Genomic DNA, 20,926 nt, shown 5'->3' with positions numbered 1-20,926 from the left:
GCTGAGATTAGGAGCACACTCTTAAAGGGAGTGCTCCTAATCTCAGTTTGTTACCTGTATAAAAGACACCAGTCCACAGAAGCAATCAATCAGATTTCAAACTCTCCACCATGGCCAAGCCCAAAGAGCTCTCCAAGGATGTCAGGGACAAGATTGAAGACCTACAAAAGGCTGGAATGGGCTACAAGACCATCGCCAAGCAGCTTGGTGAGAAGGTGACAACAGTTGGTGCGATTATTCGCAAATGGAAGAAACACAAAATAACTGTCAATCTCCCTCGGCCTGGGGCTCCATGCAAGATCTCACCTCGTGGAGTTGCAATGATCATGAGAACGGTGAGGAATCAGCCCAGAACTACACGGGAGGATCTTGTCAATGATCTCAAGGCAGCTGGGACCATAGTCACCAGCTGGGACCATAGTCACCAAGAAAACAATTGGTAACACACTACGCCATGAAGGACTGAAATCCTGCAGTGCCCCTGCTCAAGAAAGCACATATACAGGCCCGTCTGAAGTTTGCCAATGAACATCTGAATTATTCAGAGGAGAACTGGGTGAAAGTGTTGTGGTCAGATGAGACCAAAATCAAGCTCTTTGGCATCAACTCAACTCACCGTGTTTGGAGGAGGAGGAATGCTGCCTATGACCCCAAGAACACCATTCCCACCGTCAAACATGGAGGTAGAAACATTATGCTTTGGGGGTGTTTTTCTGCTAAGGGGACAGGACAACTTCACCGCATCAAAGGGACGATGGACGGGGCCATGTACCGTCAAATCTTGGGTGAGAACCTCCTTCCCTCAGCCAGGGCATTGCAAATGGGTCGTGGATGGGTTTTCCAGCATGACAATGACCCAAAACACACTGCCAAGGCAACAAAGGAGTGGCTCAAGAAGAAGCATATTAAGGTCCTGGAGTGGCCTAGCCAGTCTCCAGACCTTAATCCCATAGAAAATCTGTGGAGGGAGCTGAAGGTTCGAGTTGCCCAACGTCAGCCTCGAAACCTTAATGACTTGGAGAAGATCTGCAAAGAGGAGTGGGACAAAATCCCTCCTGAGATGTGTGCAAACCTGGTGGCCAACTACAAGAAACGTCTGACCTCTGTGATTGCCAACAAGGGTTTTGCCACCAAGTACTAAGTCATGTTTTGCAGAGGGGTCAAATACTTATTTCCCTCATTAAAATGCAAATCAATTCATAACATTGTTGACATGCGTTTTTCTGGATTTTTTTGTTGTTATTCTATATCTCACTGTTCAAATAAACCTACAATTACAATTATAGACATATCATGTCTTTGTCAGTGGGCAAACGTACAAAATCAGCAGGGGATCAAATACTTTTTTCCCTCACTGTACTGTAGAACAAAGCCCCCTGATATGGAATCAGACGATCACGCGGACTGGGATATGTTCCGGGTAGCCTACGAGAATAACATAGAAGAATACACGGATACGGTGACTGAGTTTATTAGGAAGTGTATAGGAGATGTTGTACCCACTGTGACTATTAAAACCTACCCTAACCAGAAACCGTGGATAGATGGCAGCATTCACGCAAAACTGAAAGCGCGAACCACCGCATTTATCCATGACAAGGTGACTGGGAATATGGCCGAATACAAACAGTGTAGTTATTCCAATCAAACAGGCAAAACGTCAGTATAGAGACAAAGTGGAGTCGCAATTCAACGGCTCAGACACGAGACGTATGTGGCAGGGTCTACAGACAATCACAGACTACAAAGGGAAAACCAGCCACATTGCAGACAACGACGTCTTGCTTCCGGACAAGCTAAACAACTTCTTCACCCGCTTTGAGGATAACACAGTGCCACCGACGCGACCCACTACCAAGGACTGTGGGCTCTCCTTCTCCGTGGCCGACATTAGTAAGACATTTAAGTGTGTTAACCCTCGCAAGGCTGCCGGTCCAGATGGCATCCCTAGCCGCGTCCTAAGAGCATGCGTAGACCAGCTGGCTGGAGTGTTTACAGACATATTCAAGCTCTCCCTATCCCAGTCTGCTGTCCCCACTTGCTTCAATATGTCCACCATTGTTCCTGTACCCAAGAAAGCAAACTGAACTAAATGACTATCGCCCCGTAGCACTCACTTCTGTCATCATGAAGTGCTTTGAGAGGCTAGTTAAGGAGCATATCACCTCTACCTTACCTGACACCCTAGACCCACTTCAATTTGCTTACCGCCCCAATAGATCCACAGACAATGCAATTGCCATCGCACTGCACACTGCCCTATCCCATCTGGACAAGAGGAATACCTATGTAAGAATGTTGTTCATTGACTGTAGCTCAGCATTCAACACCATAGTACCCACCAAGCTCATCATTAAGCTCTGGGCCCTGGGTGTGAACCCCACCCTGTGCAACTGGGTCCTGGACTTCCTGACGGGCCGCCCCCAGGTGGTGAAGGTAGGAAACAACACCTCCACGTCGCTGATCCTCAGCACTGGGGCCCCACAAGGGTGCGTGCTCAGCCCCCTCCTGTACTCCCTGTTCACCCATGACTGCGTAGCCATGCACGCCTCCAACTCAATCATCAAGTTTGCAGACGACACAACAGTAGTAGGCCTGATTACCAACAATGACGAGACAGCCTACAGAGAGGTGAAGGCCCTGGGTGTGGTGCCAGGAAAATAACCTCCCCCTCAATGTCGACAAAACAAAGGAGCTGATCGTGGACTTCAGGAAAAAGCAGAGGGAGCACGCCCCTATCCACATTGATGGGACCGCTGTGGAGCAGGTGGAAAGCTTGAAGTTCCTCGGCGTACACATCACTGACGATCTGAAATGGTCCACCCACACAGACAACCTTAGGAAGCTAAATAAATGTGGCTTGGCATCTAAAACCCTCACAAACTACCTGCCATCCAGGACACATACAGCACCCTATGTCACAGGAAAGCCAAAAAGATAATCAAGGACAACAACCACCCGAGCCACTGCCTGTTCACCCTGCTATCATCCAGAAGGCGAGGTCAGTACAGGTGCATCAAAGCTGGGACCGAGAGACTGAGAAACAGCTTCTATCTCAAGGCCATCAGACTGTTAAATAGCCATCACTAGGCGGCTTCCACCCAGTTACATAATATACATAGATTTGAAATCACTGGCCACTTTAATAATGGAACACTAGTCACTCTAATAATGTTTACATATTTTTGCTTTACTCATCTCATTTGTATATACTGTATTCAATTCTACTGTATTTTTGTCTATGCCACTCCGACATTGCTCATCCTAATATTTCTAATATTTATACACTACCGGTCAAAAGTTTTAGAAAACCTACTACATTGTAGACTAATAGTGAAGACATCAAAACTATGAAATAACACATGTAGTAACCAAAAAAAGTGTTAAACAAATCAAAATATGTTATATTTGAGTTTCTTCAAATAGCCACCCTTTGCCTTGATGACAGCTTTGCACACTCTTGGCATTCTCTCAACCAGCTTCATGAGGTAGTCACCTGGAATGCATTTCAATTAACAGGTGTGCCTTCTTAAAAGTTAATTTGTGGAATTTCTTTCCTTCTTAATGGGTTTGAGCCAATCAGTTGTGTTGTGACAAGGTAGGGGGAATATATACAGAAGATAGCCCTATTTGGTAAAAGACCAAGTCCATATTATGGCAAGAACAGCTCAAATGAGCAAAGAGAAACGACAGTCCATCATTACTTTAAGACATGAAAGTCAGTCAATATGGAACATTTCAAGAACTTTAAAAGTTTCTTCAAGTGCAGTCGCTAAAACCATAAAGCGCTATGGTGAAACTGGCTCTCATGAGGACTGCCACAGGAATGGAAGACCCAGAGTTTCCTTTGCTGCAGAGGATAAGTTCATTAGAGTTACCAGCCTCAGAAATTGCAGCCCAAATAAATGCTTCGCAGAGTTCAAGTAACAGACACATCTCAACATCAACTGTTCAGAGGAGACTGTGTGAATCAGGCCTTCATGGTCGAATTGCTGCAAAGAAACCACTACTAAAGAACACCAGTAATAAGAAGAGACTTGCTTGGGCCAAGAAACACGAGCAATGGACATTAGACCGGTGGAAATGTGTCCTTTGGTCTGGAGTCCAAAAAGACAGCTGTGTCTTTGTGAGACGCGGTGTGAGTAAACGGATGATCTCCGCATGTGTATTTCCCACCGTAAAGCATGAAGGAGGTGGTGTTATGGTGTGGGGGTGCTTTGCTGGTGACACTTAACCAGCATGGCTACCACAGCACTCTGCAGCGATATGCCATCCCATCTGGTTTGGGCTTAGTGGGACTATCATTTATTTTTCAACAGGACAATGACCCAACACACCTCCAGGCTGTGTAAGAGCTATATTACCAAGAAGGAGAGTGATGGAGTGCTGCATCAGATGACCTGCCCTCCACAATCCACCGATCTCAACCAAATTGAGATGGTTTGGGATGAGTCGGACCGCAAAGTGAAGGAAAAGCAGCCGCAAGTGCTCAGCATATGTGGGAACTCCTTCAAGACTGTTGGAAAAGCATTCCAGATGAAGCTGGTTTAGAGAATGCCAAGAGTGTGCAAAGCTGTCATCAAGGCAAAGGGTGGCTATTTGAAGAAACTCAAATATATAATATATTTTGATTTGTTTAACACTTTTTTGGTTACTACATGATTCCATATGTGTTCTTTCATAGTTTTGATGTCTTAACTATTATTCTACAACGTAGAAAATAGTAAAAATAAAGAAAAACCCTTGAATGAGTAAGTGTTCTAAAACTTTTCACCGGTAGTGTATATTCCTTAATTCCATAATTTTACTTTTAGATTGTGTGAATTGTTAGATATACTGCACTGTTGGAGCTAGAAACACAAGCATTTCGCTACACCCGCAATAACATCTGCTAAACATGTGTATGTGACAAATATCATTTGATTTGATTTGTCTGAACCAGCCACTGCTCTGCCAGGCTGGGCCTGTCTGTTAGCGCCATACGCATTGGCAGGGATTAAAGCAGAGGCTAAATGTTTACAGGATGATAAACATGATACAGACCCTGGCCATGTTGCAGATCCTGAAGATGCGGTTGATGATGTCTTCGTCGATGTCGGCTGAGATGAACTCCACCTGGATGGGGCCATAGCAGCAGGAGCTCTTCTCGGGCCAGTACTGCATGCACAACTAGGGATTGAAGAAGGGTTTAGCCATGGAAATAGAATTTAGAAATAGCTTTACTCCTATGGGTACATTTAATATCGCTGTCGGTGCACCCATCACAGAATATTGACTTGAACGTGAATGTATATTGTAGTTGTAGTTCTGCCGTTAGCTACATCACGTGTTAGCTACATCACATACTGGTGTGGACACTGTTGTTGACTACTTGGGGATTTTACCCATTGGGGAGCACCAAAAACATGACATAAACTACACATTGCTTTAGCCATTTGAACAAAACCATCGCTAACTGACTTCAAATGCAAGGTCATAATGCTGGGCATAATCAATTGAAGGTTATGTGCATACAAAAGAAAAGCCTTGACCTTATTGGCCTCTGCACGGTACACCTACATCTTAGGGCCATGATGGGATATCCTCCAGTCTACAGCTTTTGAAGGGTTCCAACCTTTCAAAACCAGTTAACCCTCAGTCAGTTGGAGAATTCCACTACTTAGGAACCTAATCTGTATCTGTTATGTAAACGTTATGTTATAAAGGGTCCAGACACATTTTTAGCAATTTCACTTGGTTTTGAGAAACTTACTACAGCAGCGATTGACTTCCTGATCCTCATTCTGGAGTTCTAGGGCATCCAAAAAACATGAACTGGACCCTACTATAACATGACATTTATATCCCCCCCGTGTAGCTCAGTTGGTAGAGCATGGCGCTTGCAACGCCAGGGTTGTGGGTTCGTTTCCCATGGGGAGCCAGTATGAAAATGTATGCACTCACTAACTGTAAGTCGTTCTGGATAAGAACGTCTGCTAAATGACTAAAATGTAAATGTAAATATCAAAAACACAGATTAGGTTCCTAAATAGTGAAATTATCCTTTAATATGGGAGGTATTGATGTGCTCTTTGTTGGGTTTCAATGCAGAGAAAAGAGAAGCTCTCCTATGAGGCTTATCCTGCCCTATGAAACTGTGTGTGTGAGAGCCGGAGGTGGAGATGACAATGGAGGGATAGAGAGATAGATGGAGATGAACAGAGAGCAATAGAGCATGTGTAAGATCCCCACGGCAGACCGATAGTCGAAGAGATTATAGGTGTGTGTGTGTGTGTGTGTCTATGTATATACACCCATAAGTGTGTGCGAACCCCGGGGGTCAACAATACACACCTGTGCGGCATCCATCTCGTTGAGCATTACTATCGAGGAGCAGTTGTAGTCGAACACCAGCCTCCAGAAGTCGGCCACCGTGTTGGGCAGTGGGTGCTGGGTTACGATGAAGGCTGCTGGCTGTTTATGGCTCTGAAAAAAACAAAACAATAACACACAACACAACACTTCAGCCCCCGGTAGCGAGAGTAAAGAGAGAGAGAGAGAGAGAGTAAAGAAAGAGAGAGAGAGAGTAAAGAAAGAGAGAGAGAGCAGAGAGGAGCAAGCAGAGACGCTGGTGGGACCGCTAACAGCCAAGGGTCACGGTGTGACTCCAATACCTGATCAACTCGTGGTCGAGGACAAAGAGCCTGCATTCTCTTGTCAATGCATCGTGATGCATTGACAAGAGAAATCCCACTAAAGGTCATTACGCTGCTGCCAGATAAGCAGGCCAGCCAGGCCGGGTCTGGGAAAGACACTGCTGGTTTTATTTAACGCCACCCCCGTGCTTGTTATTGTCTGCCGTTCTTTTCTTATCAGCTCTGTGTAGCTGATCTGGATCCTATGAGGCTGCTTCACAGTCATTACTTATCATTTATCACAGTGCTATCACTTAATGGTGTGTTGGATAACGATCAGTTGTTAGATGATGTTGTTTGTTATCTATTTTATTGCTGTTGCTTTATGACATTACATTTTTTTAACCTGTTATCTAATTGAGTTGCATTTGCATGTACCCAGTCACTGCCTCCCCCATTTCCCCACAACAAATGCAATAAACACAAAACATAATATCCCTATTGTAATTAATAAGACAACAGAACCAAAGCATATCTCAAACTAACTGATCTGTGTATTTTGCAAGGTTGGATTACTTCAGCCAAGCTAAATCCAATGGTTTACGCTACTTGGCAGTCTCTGACACAATTTGGTCAGTCATGATTGGTGTTGTGCAGACCTGCATGGGTTCAAATAGTATTTGAAATCTTTGAGCGTTTGTTTGAGCCTGGCTATAGAGTGCCATATAGGCAGGGTTTGCACCTTTGGGACAAGGCAAGCTCAATCTAAGAAAGAGAGGAGAGAGACAGAGTGAAGGAGAGACAGAGACAGAAGGGAACAGAGAGAGAGACAGGGATAGAGAGAGAGAGAGATGAACTTACGTCCATGAGGGCAGCGTTGATGTAATTACTGGACTCTCCATCCACGGAGATGAGGAAAGGCAGGCATCGATCCACAGACAGGACGTCCATGCTGCGGTTCTTGTCGTGGTTCCGGGGGAGCAGTCCCACGCTACAGTCTTCAGGCCGCACCCGGGGAGTCACAATGTTCAGAGTCTGGAGAGGGAAGATTATATTTTGACAATTATTATAAGGTTTAAACGATCACTTTTTTTTTATATAAGGAAACCTCCATTGTCTTACCAAGAGTTGCTGAATATTTTCATCTTTGACACATGTACTTTTTGTCATAACTCCTCATGTAACCGATAGGGTATCAACAATCAAACCAGAGTTGTTCGCGAGGCACAAGACCATATTACAGAATCTCTCTGAGCTAAAACCTATAGGCTAGCAACGTGCATGCCCTGACCACCTGAGGATCTGTCTTTTTCAGCCATCTATTGTATTTCCTGTGTTTGAGGGGTGCAAAATCCACGTCACTTGAATCTTGCTGGATTGATTGCTTTCATTTTACTCCTGCGACTCTTTCATACTCTTGCTTGTGCCTGTCGTTTTTTCCACATTAACGCAATGACCACGGAAATGTTTATAATGACCTGTCAAGCAATTGAATACATTGTCTTTCTGTTGCATCTATAAGAACGCTAAAGCGGCTTCTGGGATTAAACGCATCGTCTCGATACTTACATCACAAGAAAGAGAAGAAAGAAAACTTTATTTTGATGGGTGTTCATTTTTTTTTGTAATTGAAAAAAGTAATAAATTAATACAGTTGAAATGTTTATAAATTAGATGCTCTGAAATGAAAGCAACTTCCAAAAATGTACACTCGGATTATAGTGATACTATGTCTGATCTTGCAAACAATGTAAAGTATGTTTAGATAGGTGTAATCTAGATCCAAGAGTGTGATGTTTAATCCAAGGGTATCCTGCTATTGACACACTTGTTGAATAATGCAACAGAACATGACAACAACAGTAATCAATGAGGCAGTCTAGACAGTGCAGGTGAGTGCAGGTAGGCCTAGACAGAACAAGTTTTCGGTGGATGCAGGCCTGTTCCACCCCTTGATGCTAATTTATTAATATATGGAAATACATCCGGTGTGTTTATGCAAATGAGGCACATTAGATTTTTCTTTAACAATAAATAAATACACATACCTGATACCATTAAAAAATATATATATATGAGTGCATTCTAAGAAAACAAAGTGACATTTTAATATACATATAATACCTGAATTCCCACCAAAATCCCTGAATTTAAGTGCTATAATTCAATCAAAACTGATGGATAAAAAAAATCCCTTGCTCTTGGAGACAGCAAATGTAACTCCTTTTAGGTGGGAAAAGGCTAACGCCATGCCTCTTACGAAGAAAAGCGAAGGACGGACAGACAGACAGAGGGACATAGACAGGCAGACAGACGGACAGAGAGTTGAGAGTTAAGAAGTGGAGGGTGCTAACCTGAAATTCGTCCTTAATTTGGCTGGAGTTGGTCTGTGGGTCCAGTCTGCTAATGTTATAGTATATGGCTCTGAATTCACAGACTGGGATGGCCGTGTTTCCACACAGGCAGGCTTCAAGGATGGCGTCATGGACAAAAACATACTGCTCCTGGAGTAAGAAATGATGAGGTAACAGGTGAGATGACATAAGAGGTTCATGTACTTCTACCCTTTAGGTCAACCTCAAAACACTCACTTTATCACAGCACTTCAACCAGTAGTTGGACCCTATTCAAATCCATTAGTCTCAATTCACATGTACTGTTGAAAAGTGTCGAGAAGCAGAGCAGTACATACATGTACCGAGCACAGCTGTAGAACTTTGTTTGTACACAGTGACCCAAAAACATATTGAGTAGTCATTATTGAACGTCAATACGTCATATCTAACACAGTTCTGCGAAGGCAGCCCTGCAATTTTTCAACACGTACCCTCGTGCTCTGTGATGAAACAGATTTCATATCCTGAAGAGCGCTTCGCATAAATTTGCATTTTGAAGCATGTAAAGTAATATCCTGTGGAGAAGTAAATTAACCACAGGAAAAAAGGAAGCCATGTTACAGCCTTAAAAGGAGATCAAGAGGCTGTGTGCGGTTCAACAGTGGTTGCATTGTGCTCATCAAGTAGCCAGAGATATTAAATAATCTCCAAAAGCCCAGCCATTCGCCGGTGAATAGCATTATGCATATTTTCACTTAACAATGCAGAAGGCTCAGGGCTTAGAATGTTAATTGCGGCCATAAGAGCCGTCCGGGGCTAAATCCATCCAGAGTTGACCTCCGCTATCCATTAGCTGGTGCTACTCGGGAGCAGAGAAAGCCTTTTAAAAGATGAATTGCTTTTTGTTTTTTTGCGCCGGATTATCTTTGAATAGTGCTTTAAACAGACACAAATTGCCATCTACCCATTAATGCACCCGGCAGCCATATTTAGCCATTGAAGTGGCATATATGAACACTCTGTGTATGACATACTGTCATTCTGTCTACTCATCATTGTATTAATACGAGTGCGAGTTGGGACTAACTAAAAAAAGTTTGCTGTTGTTTTATTGTTATTGTAGGGTGACTGCAAAACCGAGTGGCCGACTGGACGCTTAGCATACACCTGGAAACTAATCGCAGAATCGCTAATCTTGATCAAATAATGAGTAGATAGTTGGGATGCAAGGTGATTTGTAGATCAGTGATTCTGCGTGGCCCGACTGCAATGTAGTTGATCTCAAACACAAAAATTATATCACAATAGTTGTTTCTCCACTAGAGAGAAGATAGTGGAATGGCTAATGTAAGACTTGAGTAAAGACCACTGTTCTGTGGAAGCCATCGCTTACTGCATGATCCACTGGGAAATGTAACCCTAATAGCCTGGCTTGGATGTCTGGCAGCTGAGGCCCAGATCCCTCTGTCTCTAGGCTTAAAGACAATAGAAGAAGGTCTGAGTTTCTTTCCTGTTCTAGAGATTCTATTTCTATGCTTTACACTTTCCCTCCATAGGACTCACTTTACAATATCCTATCCTAGACCAGGGGTCAACAATCTTTTCTGAGTCAAGATCACTTTCTGAGTCAAACATTAACCAATTAAAAACAGTACAGTAGCAGAGGTTTGTGCAGTACGCTATCGGCACAATACATGCTTGAATTGCCCTGCCAAAGTTTTTCTTCTCAGACCAATTTGAAAAAACTATTTAAACATTTTAGGTATATGATCACACTGGTAATAGATCATTTGCAGGCACAGCTGAGTAAGCATATATATATATATATATATATATATATACAGTGGGGAAAAAAAGTATTTAGTCAGCCACCAATTGTGCAAGTTCTCCCACTTAAAAAGATGAGAGAGGCCTGTAATTTTCATCATAGGTACAGTTCAACTATGACAGACAAATTGAGGAAAAAAAATCCAGAAAATCACATTGTAGGATTTTTAATGAATTTATTTGCAAATTATGGTGGAAAATAAGTATTTGGTCACCTACAAACAAGCAAGATTTCTGGCTCTCACAGACCTGTAACTTCTACTTTAAGAGGCTCCTCTGTCCTCCACTCGTTACCTGTATTAATGGCACCTGTTTGAACTTGTTATCAGTATAAAAGACACCTGTTCACAACCTCAAACAGTCACACTCCAAACTTCACTATGGCCAAGACCAAAGAGCTGTCAAAGGACACCAGAAACAAAATTGTAGACCTGCACCAGGCTGGGAAGACTGTATCTGCAATAGGTAAGCAGCTTGGTTTGAAGAAATCAACTGTGGGAGCAATTATTAGGAAATGGAAGACATACAAGACCACTGATAATCTCCCTCGATCTGGGGCTCCACGCAAGATCTCACCCCGTGGGGTCAAAATGATCACAAGAACGGTGAGCAAAAATCCCAGAACCACACGGGGGGACCTAGTGAATGACCTGCAGAGAGCTGGGACCAAAGTAACAAAGCCTACCATCAGTAACACACTACGCCGCCAGGGACTCAAATCCAGCAGTGCAAGATGTATCCCCCTGCTTAAGCCAGTACATGTCCAGGCCCGTCTGAAGTTTGCTAGAGTGCATTTGGATGATCCAGAAGAGGATTAGGAGAATGTCATATGGTCAGATGAAACCAAAATAGAACTCAACTCGTTGTGTTTGGAGGACAAAGAATGCTGAGTTGCATCCAAAGAACACCATACCTACTGTGAAGCATGGGGGTGGAAACATCATACTTAGGGGCTGTTTTTCTGCAAAGGGACCAGGACAACTGATCCGTGTAAAGGAAAGAATGAATGGGGCCATGTATCATGAGATTTTGAGTGAAAACCTCCTTCCATCAGCAAGGGCATTGAAGATGAAACGTGGCTGGGTCTTTCAGCATGACAATGATCCCAAACACACCGCCCGAGCAACGAAGGAGTGGCTTCGTAAGAAGCAATTCAAGGTCCTGGAGTGGCCTAGCCAGTCTCCAGATCTCAACCCCATAGAAAATCTTTGGAGGGAGTTGAAAGTCTTTGTTGCCCAGCGACAGCCCCAAAACATCACTGCTCTAGAGGAGATCTGCATGGAGGAATGGGCCAAAATACCAGCAACAGTGTGTGAAAACCTTGTGAAGACTTTCACAAAACGTTTGACCTGTGTCATTGCCAACAAAGGGTATATAACAAAGTATTGAGAAACTTTTGTTATTGACCAAATACTTATTTTCCACCATCATTTGCAAATAAATTCATAAAAAATCCTACAATGTGATTTTCTGGATTTTTTTTTCTCATTTTGTCTGTCATAGTTGACGTGTACCTATGATGAAAATTACAGGCCTCTCTCATCTTTTTAAGTGGGAGAACTTGCACAATTGGTGGCTGACTAAATACTTTTTTTCCCCTCTGTATATATATATATATATATATATATATATACTGCCGTTCAAAAGTTTGGGGTCACTTAGAAATGTCCTTGTTTTCGAAAGAAAAGCAATTTTTCTGTCCATTAAAATAACATCAAATTGATTAGAAATACAGTGTAGACATTGTTAATGTTGTAAATGGATATTGTAGCTGGAAACGGCTGATTTTTTATGGAATATCTACATAGGCGTACAGAGGCCCATTATCAGCAACCATCAGTCCTGTGTTCCAATGGCACGTTGTGTTTGCTAATCCAAGTTTATAATTTTAAAAGGCTAATTGATCATTAGAAAACCCTTTTGCAATTATGTTAGCACAGCTGAAAACTGTTGTGCTGATTAAAGAAGCAATAAAACTGGTCTTCTTGAGACTAGTTGAGTATTTATTTATTTTTATTTTTATTTATTTTTTCACCTTTATTTAACCAGGTAAGCCAGTTGAGAACAAGTTCTCATTTACAACTGCGACCTGGCCAAGATAAAGCAAAACAGTGCGATAAAAACAACAACACAGAGTTACATATGGGGTAAAAAAAACATAAGGTCATAAAATACAACAGAAAATATATATACAGTGTGTGCAAATGTAGCAAGATATGGAGGTAAGGCAATAAATAGGCTATAGTGCAAAATAATTACTAGTATTAACACTGGAATGCTAGATGTGCAAGAGATTATGTGCAAATAGAGATACTGGGGTGCAAAAGAGCAAAATAAATAACAATATAGGGATGAGGTAGTTGGGTGGGCTAATTTCAGATGGGCTGTGTACAGGTGCAGTGATCGGTAAGGTGCTCTGACAACTGATGCTTAAAGTTAGTGAGGGAGATAAGAGTCTCCAGCTTCAGAGATTTTTGCAATTCGTTCCAGTCATTGGCAGCAGAGAACTGGAAGGAATGGCGGCCAAAGGAGGTGTTGGCTTTGGGAATGACCAGTGAGATATACCTGCTGGAGCGCAGACTACGGGTGGGTGCTGCTATGGTGACCAATGAGCTAAGATAAGGCGGGGATTTGCCTAGCAGTGATTTATAGATGGCCTGGAGCCAGTGGGTTTGACGACGAACATGTAGTGAGGACCAGCCAACAAGAGCGTACAGGTCACAGTGGTGGGTAGTGTATGGGGCTTTGGAGACAAAACGGATGGCACTGTGATAGACTACATCCAATTTGCTGAGTAGAGTGTTGGAGGCTATTTTGTTTATGACATCGCCGAAGTCAAGGATCGGTAGGATAGTCAGTTTTACGACGGCATGTTTGGCAGCATGAGTGAAGGAGGTTTTGTTGCGAAATGGGAAGCCGATTCTAGATTTAACTTTGGATTGGAGATTCTTAATGTGAGTCTGGAAGGAGAGTTTACAGTCTAACCAGACACCTAGGTATTTGTAGTTGTCCACATACTCTAGGTCAGACCCGTCGAGAGTGGTGATTCTAGTCGGGTGGGCGGGTGCCAGCAGCTTTCGATTGAAGAGAATGCATTTAGTTTTACTAGTGTTTAAGAGCAGTTGGAGGCTACTGAAGGAGTGTTGTATGGCATTGAAGCTCGTTTGGAGGTTTGTTAACACAGTGTCCAATGAAGGGCCAAATGTATACAAAATGGTGTCGTCTGCGTAGAGGTGGATCTGAGAGTCACCAGCAGCAAGAGCGACATCATTGATATACACGGAGAAAAGAGTCGGCCCAATAATTGAACCCTGTGGCACCCCCATAGAGACTGCCATAGGTCCAGACAACAGGCCCTCCGATTTCACACACTTAACTCTATCTGAGAAGTAGTTGGTGAACCAGGCGAGGCAGTCATTTGAGAAACCAAGGCTATTTAGTCTGCCAATAAGAATGCGGTGGTTGACAGAGTCAAAAGCCTTGGCCAGGTCGATGAAGACGGCTGCACAGTACTGTCTATTATCGATCGCGGTTATAATATCGTTTAGGACCTTGAGCGTGGCTGAAGTGCACCCATGACCAGCTCGGAAACCGGATTGCATAGCGGAGAAGGTACGGTGGGATTCGAAATGGTTGGTGATCTGTTTGTTAACTTGGCTTTCAAATACTTTCGAAAGGCAGGGCAGGATGGATATAGGTCTGTAACAGTTTGGATCTAGTGTGTCACCCCCTTTGAAGAGGGGGATGACCGCGGCAGCTTTCGAATCTCTGGGGATCTCAGACGTTACGAAAGAGAGGTTGAACAGGCTAGTAATAGGGGTTGCGACAATTTCGGCGGCTAGTTTTAGAAAGAACGGGTCCAGATTGTCTAGCCCAGCTGATTTGTAGGGGTCCAGATTTTGCAGCTCTTTCAGAACATCAGCTGTCTGAATTTGTGTGAAGGAGAAGCGGGGGGGGCATGGGCAAGTTGCAGCGGAGGGTGCAGAGTTGGTGGCCGGGGTAGTGGTAGCCAGGTGGAAAGCATGGCCAGCCGTAGCAAAATGCTTGTTGAAATTCTCGATTATTGTAGATTTATCGGTGGTGATAGTGTTTCCTAGCCTCAGTGCAGTGGGCAGCTGGGAGGAAGTGCTCTTATTCTCCATGGACTTTACAGTGTCCCAAAACTTTTTGGAGTTAGTGCTACAGGATGCAAATTTCTGTTTGAAAAAGTTAGCCTTTGCTTTCCTGACTGCTTGTGTATATTGGTTCCTAACTTCCCTGAAAAGTTGCATATCGCGGGGGCTATTTAATGCTAATGCAGTACGCCACAGGATGTTTTTGTGCTGGTCAAGGGCAGTCAAGTCTGAGGAGAACCAGGGGCTATATCTGTTCTTAGTTCTGTATTTTTTGAATGGGGCATGTTTATTTAAGATTGAGAGGAAATTACTTTTAAAGAACAACCAGGCATCCTCTACTGACGGAATGAGATCTATATCCATCCAGGATACCTGGGCCAGGTCAATTAGGAAGGCCTGCTCGCTAAAGTGTTTTAGGGAGCGTTTGACAGTGATGAGGGGTGGTCGTTTGACCGCGGACCCATTACGGACGCAGCCAATAAGGCAGTGATCGCTGAGATCCTGGTTGAAGACAGCGGAGGTGTATTTAGAGGGTAAGTTAGTCAGGATGATATCTATGAGGGTACCCATGTTTACGGATTTAGGGTTGTACCTGGTAGGTTCGTTGATAATTTGTGTGAGATTGAGGGCATCTAGTTTGGATTGTAGGATGGCCGGGGTGTTAAGCATATCCCAATTTAGGTCACCAAGCAGTACGAACTCTGAGGATAAATGGGGGGCAATCAATTCACATATGGTATCCAGGGCACAGCTGGGGGCTGAGGGGGGTCTGTAGCAAGCGGCAACAGTGAGAGACTTATTTCTGGAAAGGTGGATTTTTAGAAGTAGAAGCTCAAACTGTTTGGGCACAGACCTGGATAGTATGATAGAGCTCTGCAGGCTATCTCTACAGTAGATTGCAACTCCACCCCCTTTGGCAGTTCTATCTAGACGGAAAATGTTATAGTTGGGGATGGAAATTTCAGAATTTTTGGTGGCCTTCCTAAGCCAGGATTCAGACACTGCTAGAACATCAGGGTTGGCGGAGTGTGCTAACGCAGTGAATAACTCAAACTTAGGAAGTAGACTTCTGATATTTACGTGCAAGAAACCAAGACTTTTGCGATTACAGAAGTCAGCAAATGATAGCACCTGGGGAGTAGGAGTGATACTGAGGGCTGCAGGGCCTGGGTTAGCCTCTACATCACCAGAGGAACAGAGGAGGACTAGAATAAGGATACGGCTAAAGGCTTTAAGAACTGGTCTTCTAGTGCGTTGGGTACATAGAATAAAGGGGGCAGATTTCCGGGCGTTGTAGAAAAGATTCAGGGCATTATGTACAGACAAGGATATGGAAGGATATGAGTAAAGTGGAGGTAAACCTAAGCGTTGGGTAACAATGAAAGAGATAGCATCACTGGAGGCACCAATTGAGTCGGTCTCCGCGTGTATGGGGGGTGGGACAAAGGAGCTATCTAAGGCAGGTTTAGCTGGGCTGGGGGATCTACAGTGAAATAGTACAATTAGAAATAACCGAAACAACAATAAGCTAACCATATTGACAAGGGAGAGAGGCATAAAGCAATCAAGGTGTAATTTGAGAGAGCTAAGACAACAGCTGGTAATGACGACACAGTTTGGGCTGAGGCTAAACATAAACAGGATGCAGTACCGTAAAAGGGAACAGTCCAGCAGACATCAGCTGTATAGCTGAGTTATCATAAGGTCCGGTGAACAGCAATAGGATAGTTCGGAGGTAGTTCGGGGGCTGCTAGCGTGTGCTAGCAGGCCGGGGCTAGCAGATGGAATCTTCGTGGTCAACGTCGTAACGGGAAGCCTGTTGTAAAATCTACCTCATCAGACGATTTCGTCGGCAGACCAGTCGTGTAGGATCGGCTGGGCTCTGTGTCAACACTAGGTGGTCCCGTCCAGTTGACAGAGAGGTAGATAGCCGGGAGATGGGAGATGGGAGATGGGCCTAGCTCAGGATGATTAGCCAGACCTCAACGTCCATTTCGTTGCAGCTAGCTGGTAGCGATGAATCCGGAGTTAAAGGTCCAGTGATTCCGGCAGAAAAACTGATATGTTCTGGGTCGATATCGCGCTGTGCAGACAGTGCAGACTGGCCGAATAATAGTCCAGACTAGAGCTGGCTGGTAGGTGGTGCAGGCCACGGACAATGGTGAAAAACCGCTAACGGTAGCTGATAGCAAGTAGCTAGTTAGCTGGCTACTCCCATCCGGTAGACCTAGAGGTAGATAGCCGGGATATGAGCCTGGCTCTAGGCTAGCTCGAGGCTAACTGGTGCTTGCATCGGGGGCAGTGGTGATTAACCAAACAGCAACATCCATTCGGTTGCGGCTAGCTAGTTGCGATCCGGTGATTAATGTCCAGTGATTAATTTATTTCGGCAGAAAATCCAATGTTCTGGGTGAAATAGCAACTGTGGCTAATAGCAAGTAGCTAGTTAGCTGGCTAGCTAGTTTCAACTGGAGATTCTAGATAAAAGGTAAGTCAATAATAGAATCCGTTCCACATTGAGTGAGGCAGGTTGCAGGAAAGTATATTTTGTAGAAGGATGAAAAGTCTGATAGGAAAATATGTACGAAAAATACAAAAAAACAGGGTATTTACAGGCTATTTACAGACACACGACAAAAACAGGACTGCACTACTACGCCATCTTGGAACAGGAAATCTGGAGCATCAGCAATTGTGGGTTCGATTACAGGCTCAAAATGGCCAGAAACAAATAGCTTTCTTCTGAGAAATGAAGGCTATTCCATGCGAGAAATTGCAAAGAAACTGAAGATCTCGTACAACACTGTGTACTACTCCCTTCACAGAGTGGGAGGCCCTGGTGCACAACTGAGCAAGAGGACAAATACATTAAATGAAGGGGCGACTCCGGGATGCTCACCTTCTAGGCAGAGTTGCAAAGAAAAAGCCATATCTCAGACTGCCCATCTTAATCTTTTCTTTTTATTGGCCAGTCTGAGATATGGATTTTTCTTTGCAACTCTGCCTAGAAGGTGGCATCCCGGAGTCGCCCCTTCATTGTTGACGTTGAGACTGGTGTTTTGCGGGTACTATTTAATGAAGCTGCCAGTCTTCCAGCTGATGGCAAAACTCATGTCGCACTGCATTATTTCTGCCTCATGCACCAATGTTACTCCCATGACCAGAGAATGTAAAATATTCCTTGATATAAAAAAAGCACAAGCCACTAATAACAACAACTCTAGCTTATCAGAATCCTTTGTTATACTCATTAATTGCAGCTGCAGTGCTGGCTGTAGCGTGAGTGGAAGTAGGGAGAATGCGCATTTTATAAAAGTGTTAACAGTGCTGAATAACAACTTAAACATGAACTTACTTGTAAAAACAGCAGCTCTTTGCTATATTTGTTGAGTCTCTCTCTAGTCATGGTTTTAAACTTTTTGAAATCTCACAGTATCAACTTTACTGTGCGTTCGAGGCTTCTTTTTACGGTCTATGGCTCGAGGAAACTGTGCAGACACAGTGATCTGAGCTATCTGATTGGCCAGCGGTAGCCCTATAGGTGCACTTGATTTGCTCTCTGGGCCTGCCAGGTAGTCGGAGTTCTACATTCAGACATTAAAATGGTTCAAAATGGGAACACTTTGCCTTCCTGGCACTAGGGCTGCTGAATCAAGTGCACCTACCGCCAACATTTTTTTTTTACAGAAATGTTTGGTGATCGACAAGGAATGACTTGGTGACCACTGCTTTAGACCATATAAATATAATCTGGTCTGAAGGATTGAAGGGCTTTGTCCATGCTAGAGATTGCATTTCTATGCTTTACACTCTTCCTCCATAGGACTGATTTTAAAATATCCCTGCTGAATATTTCAGGCAGAGCAACTGTGAGCAGTGGGCTGTGACATAGGATCAGTCTGGTGACCGGCTGGGAAAGGCCAACGGTAGCAGGCTACTGTCTGAGCCTTGTCAACCCTTCCGCCATGGCGATGGCAAATGCTACGCTAAACAGACTTGCTGTGACTGAAAACTCTGGTTGCACGCTCTAATTCTATGGATAATGCTAACTGTGTAAGTGCTTGTACTCACTATCAGCACCATTGAACCAAATAACATCGGAATGGCTAATGCTAACCTCAAAATACCATGTTTACGTGAGGTATAAGGGTGGCTAATGCTAAGCTAATTGGCTAACTGCACTTGTATTCCTTTGCATGGCACTGTAATGACTAATGCTCAAACTATAAAACAATACTGCTCTCTTCTCTACCCACTATCCGCACACAAGCTAATCAGTATGCTGCTTCACCAACCTCGGTTTGCACCATGTTAACCCTTTGTGAGCGCAGTTCCCGGATGCAGTTGAAGATGTCCACCACTCCCTCGTTCTCGGCCATATCCAGCATGATGTCCACAGCTATGAAACAGCCTGTCCTTCCAGCCCCGGCACTGGAAAGAGAAAGGGGGAGGGAGAGAGAAGACAGAGAGAGAGACAGAGAAACAGAGAGAGAGAGAGAGAGAGAGAGAGAGAGAGAGAGAGAGAGAGAGAGAGAGAGAGAGAGAGAGAGAGAGAGAGAGAGAGAGAGAGAGAGAGAGAAACCATTTAATTAATGTTTCCAGTATGTTCCGTACAGTACAGACTGTGCAGTTTGTTATCTGTCCTCCGTATCGACCTGCCACAGTTAGCGACGGTGGCGACACATGAAGAAACATGCTCCAGCCCTATAATAAACAGGCCGAGGGTTATATTGAACCCCGCTGCACACCCACAGTTATCCAAACGAGGCAGGACGGCCTTACAGCGCTGACAAACAGCGCACTCCATCAGGCCCTGTGAGTTACAGGTAGGGGTTAGAGCCATTTCCCCTAACCCTGGTGTTAGGTGTTAAGGAAATAAACCCAGCAGAGTGGCTGAGTGGAAGGGAGGGAGGGAGCAAGGGACATAATGGTGGAGAAGAGGTAGAGGAGAGGTAGGAGAGGGGGGCTGCTCAGCCATCACTCACTCGGCAGCATCCTGACAGGTCCCAGCTTCGGAGCTCAGGAGCCGGGGGCCGCTCAGTGGCTCGGCAGCCCGGCAGATTGCCTGTCAGCCGCCAGTGATTAATGGCGAGCGCAGCGAACAACTGGGTCCTGGCAGGGGGATAACGGCCAAGGAGTGCCCCAGGAAATTAGAAATTACTCCACAGTCTGTCTGTGGGGCCTTAGCTCTGCAGGCCAAAGCTCATCCTGTTGGACTTCATCATTCCGTCTATCGTTCAGTTCAGTGGGGGAATGGCTGCCAACCTATAGGCAGCTCCATGGGACATTCGTTGTCAATGCTCAATGGGGGAATTCGGTTGGGGAGCAATCGGGAGGTTGGACGTCAAAAGCCAGGCTGATTTGTTTAGGAGAACGTGAACCGACCACGGTTTGGGTTGTGGAAAAGCAACGACATACTGAATGAGAGATACACAGAGGTAAAATATAGTGGACTGCTATGGGGACGCAAATGCCATGCCTCTTAGGAAGAAAAGAGAAGGAGGGACAAACAGACAGACAGACAGAGACAGATAAAGTGGATGTCACTCTCCCGCGACAGGTGTGAAAGCTCCCTTTTTCCCAGGTGGTTCGTAAAGGTTAATGTCATGGATCCAATTTATGAGTGGGCAAAGATAAGAAGGGTTAGGGGATAAGGTGGCGGTATTAACCTTTGCCATAGTCTCTCCCAATCTCGTCCTTGAGGTATTAGAGGGAGCAAGGCGCCTTATGCTTCATGAGAGCAAAAAGACCAGTGCTTGGCACTTCAGCTAATCCACTCTGAAAATGTCTTAGTCACATCTGCTTTGTTTTGAGAGACCCGAGCCAAATGTAAAATTGCATTGTGCCATTTAGCAGCCTCTCCCTGTCACATCTCATTGTGCACGCTCACTCACTCCCTCCCTCCGTCCACTTCCCTCTTCTCCACTCCCCCTTGCCTCCCCACACCGCCTGTCTGAGCTCAATGCCTCTGTTTCAAGGGGTGGGTGTTTGAGTGGGCTGGGGAGGGGTAGATAAGAGACAGAGTAAGAGAGAG

General features: G+C 44.4%; 1 protein-coding gene across 1 annotated transcript in view; it reads right to left on the bottom strand.

Moving 5' to 3' along the window:
* The window catches only part of ptprt (protein tyrosine phosphatase receptor type T), a gene marked incomplete at both ends in the record, with an annotated part of 404,935 nt that overhangs the window by 14,286 nt on the left and 369,723 nt on the right, over positions 1–20,926 (bottom strand). Inside the window, 5 exon segments of the mRNA XM_084173452.1 lie at positions 5,044–5,169; positions 6,334–6,465; positions 7,476–7,649; positions 8,969–9,118; positions 19,188–19,323. Of these exon segments, the coding sequence (XP_084029578.1) occupies positions 5,044–5,169; positions 6,334–6,465; positions 7,476–7,649; positions 8,969–9,118; positions 19,188–19,323 (718 nt within the window).

The sequence above is a fragment of the Coregonus lavaretus genome (genome assembly GCF_964263955.1).
Source record: "Coregonus lavaretus genome assembly, chromosome: 12".
Lineage (NCBI taxonomy): Eukaryota > Metazoa > Chordata > Actinopteri > Salmoniformes > Salmonidae > Coregonus > Coregonus lavaretus.
Note: the sequence above shows the minus strand (reverse complement) of the source record. Positions and strands in the feature narration are given on the sequence as shown.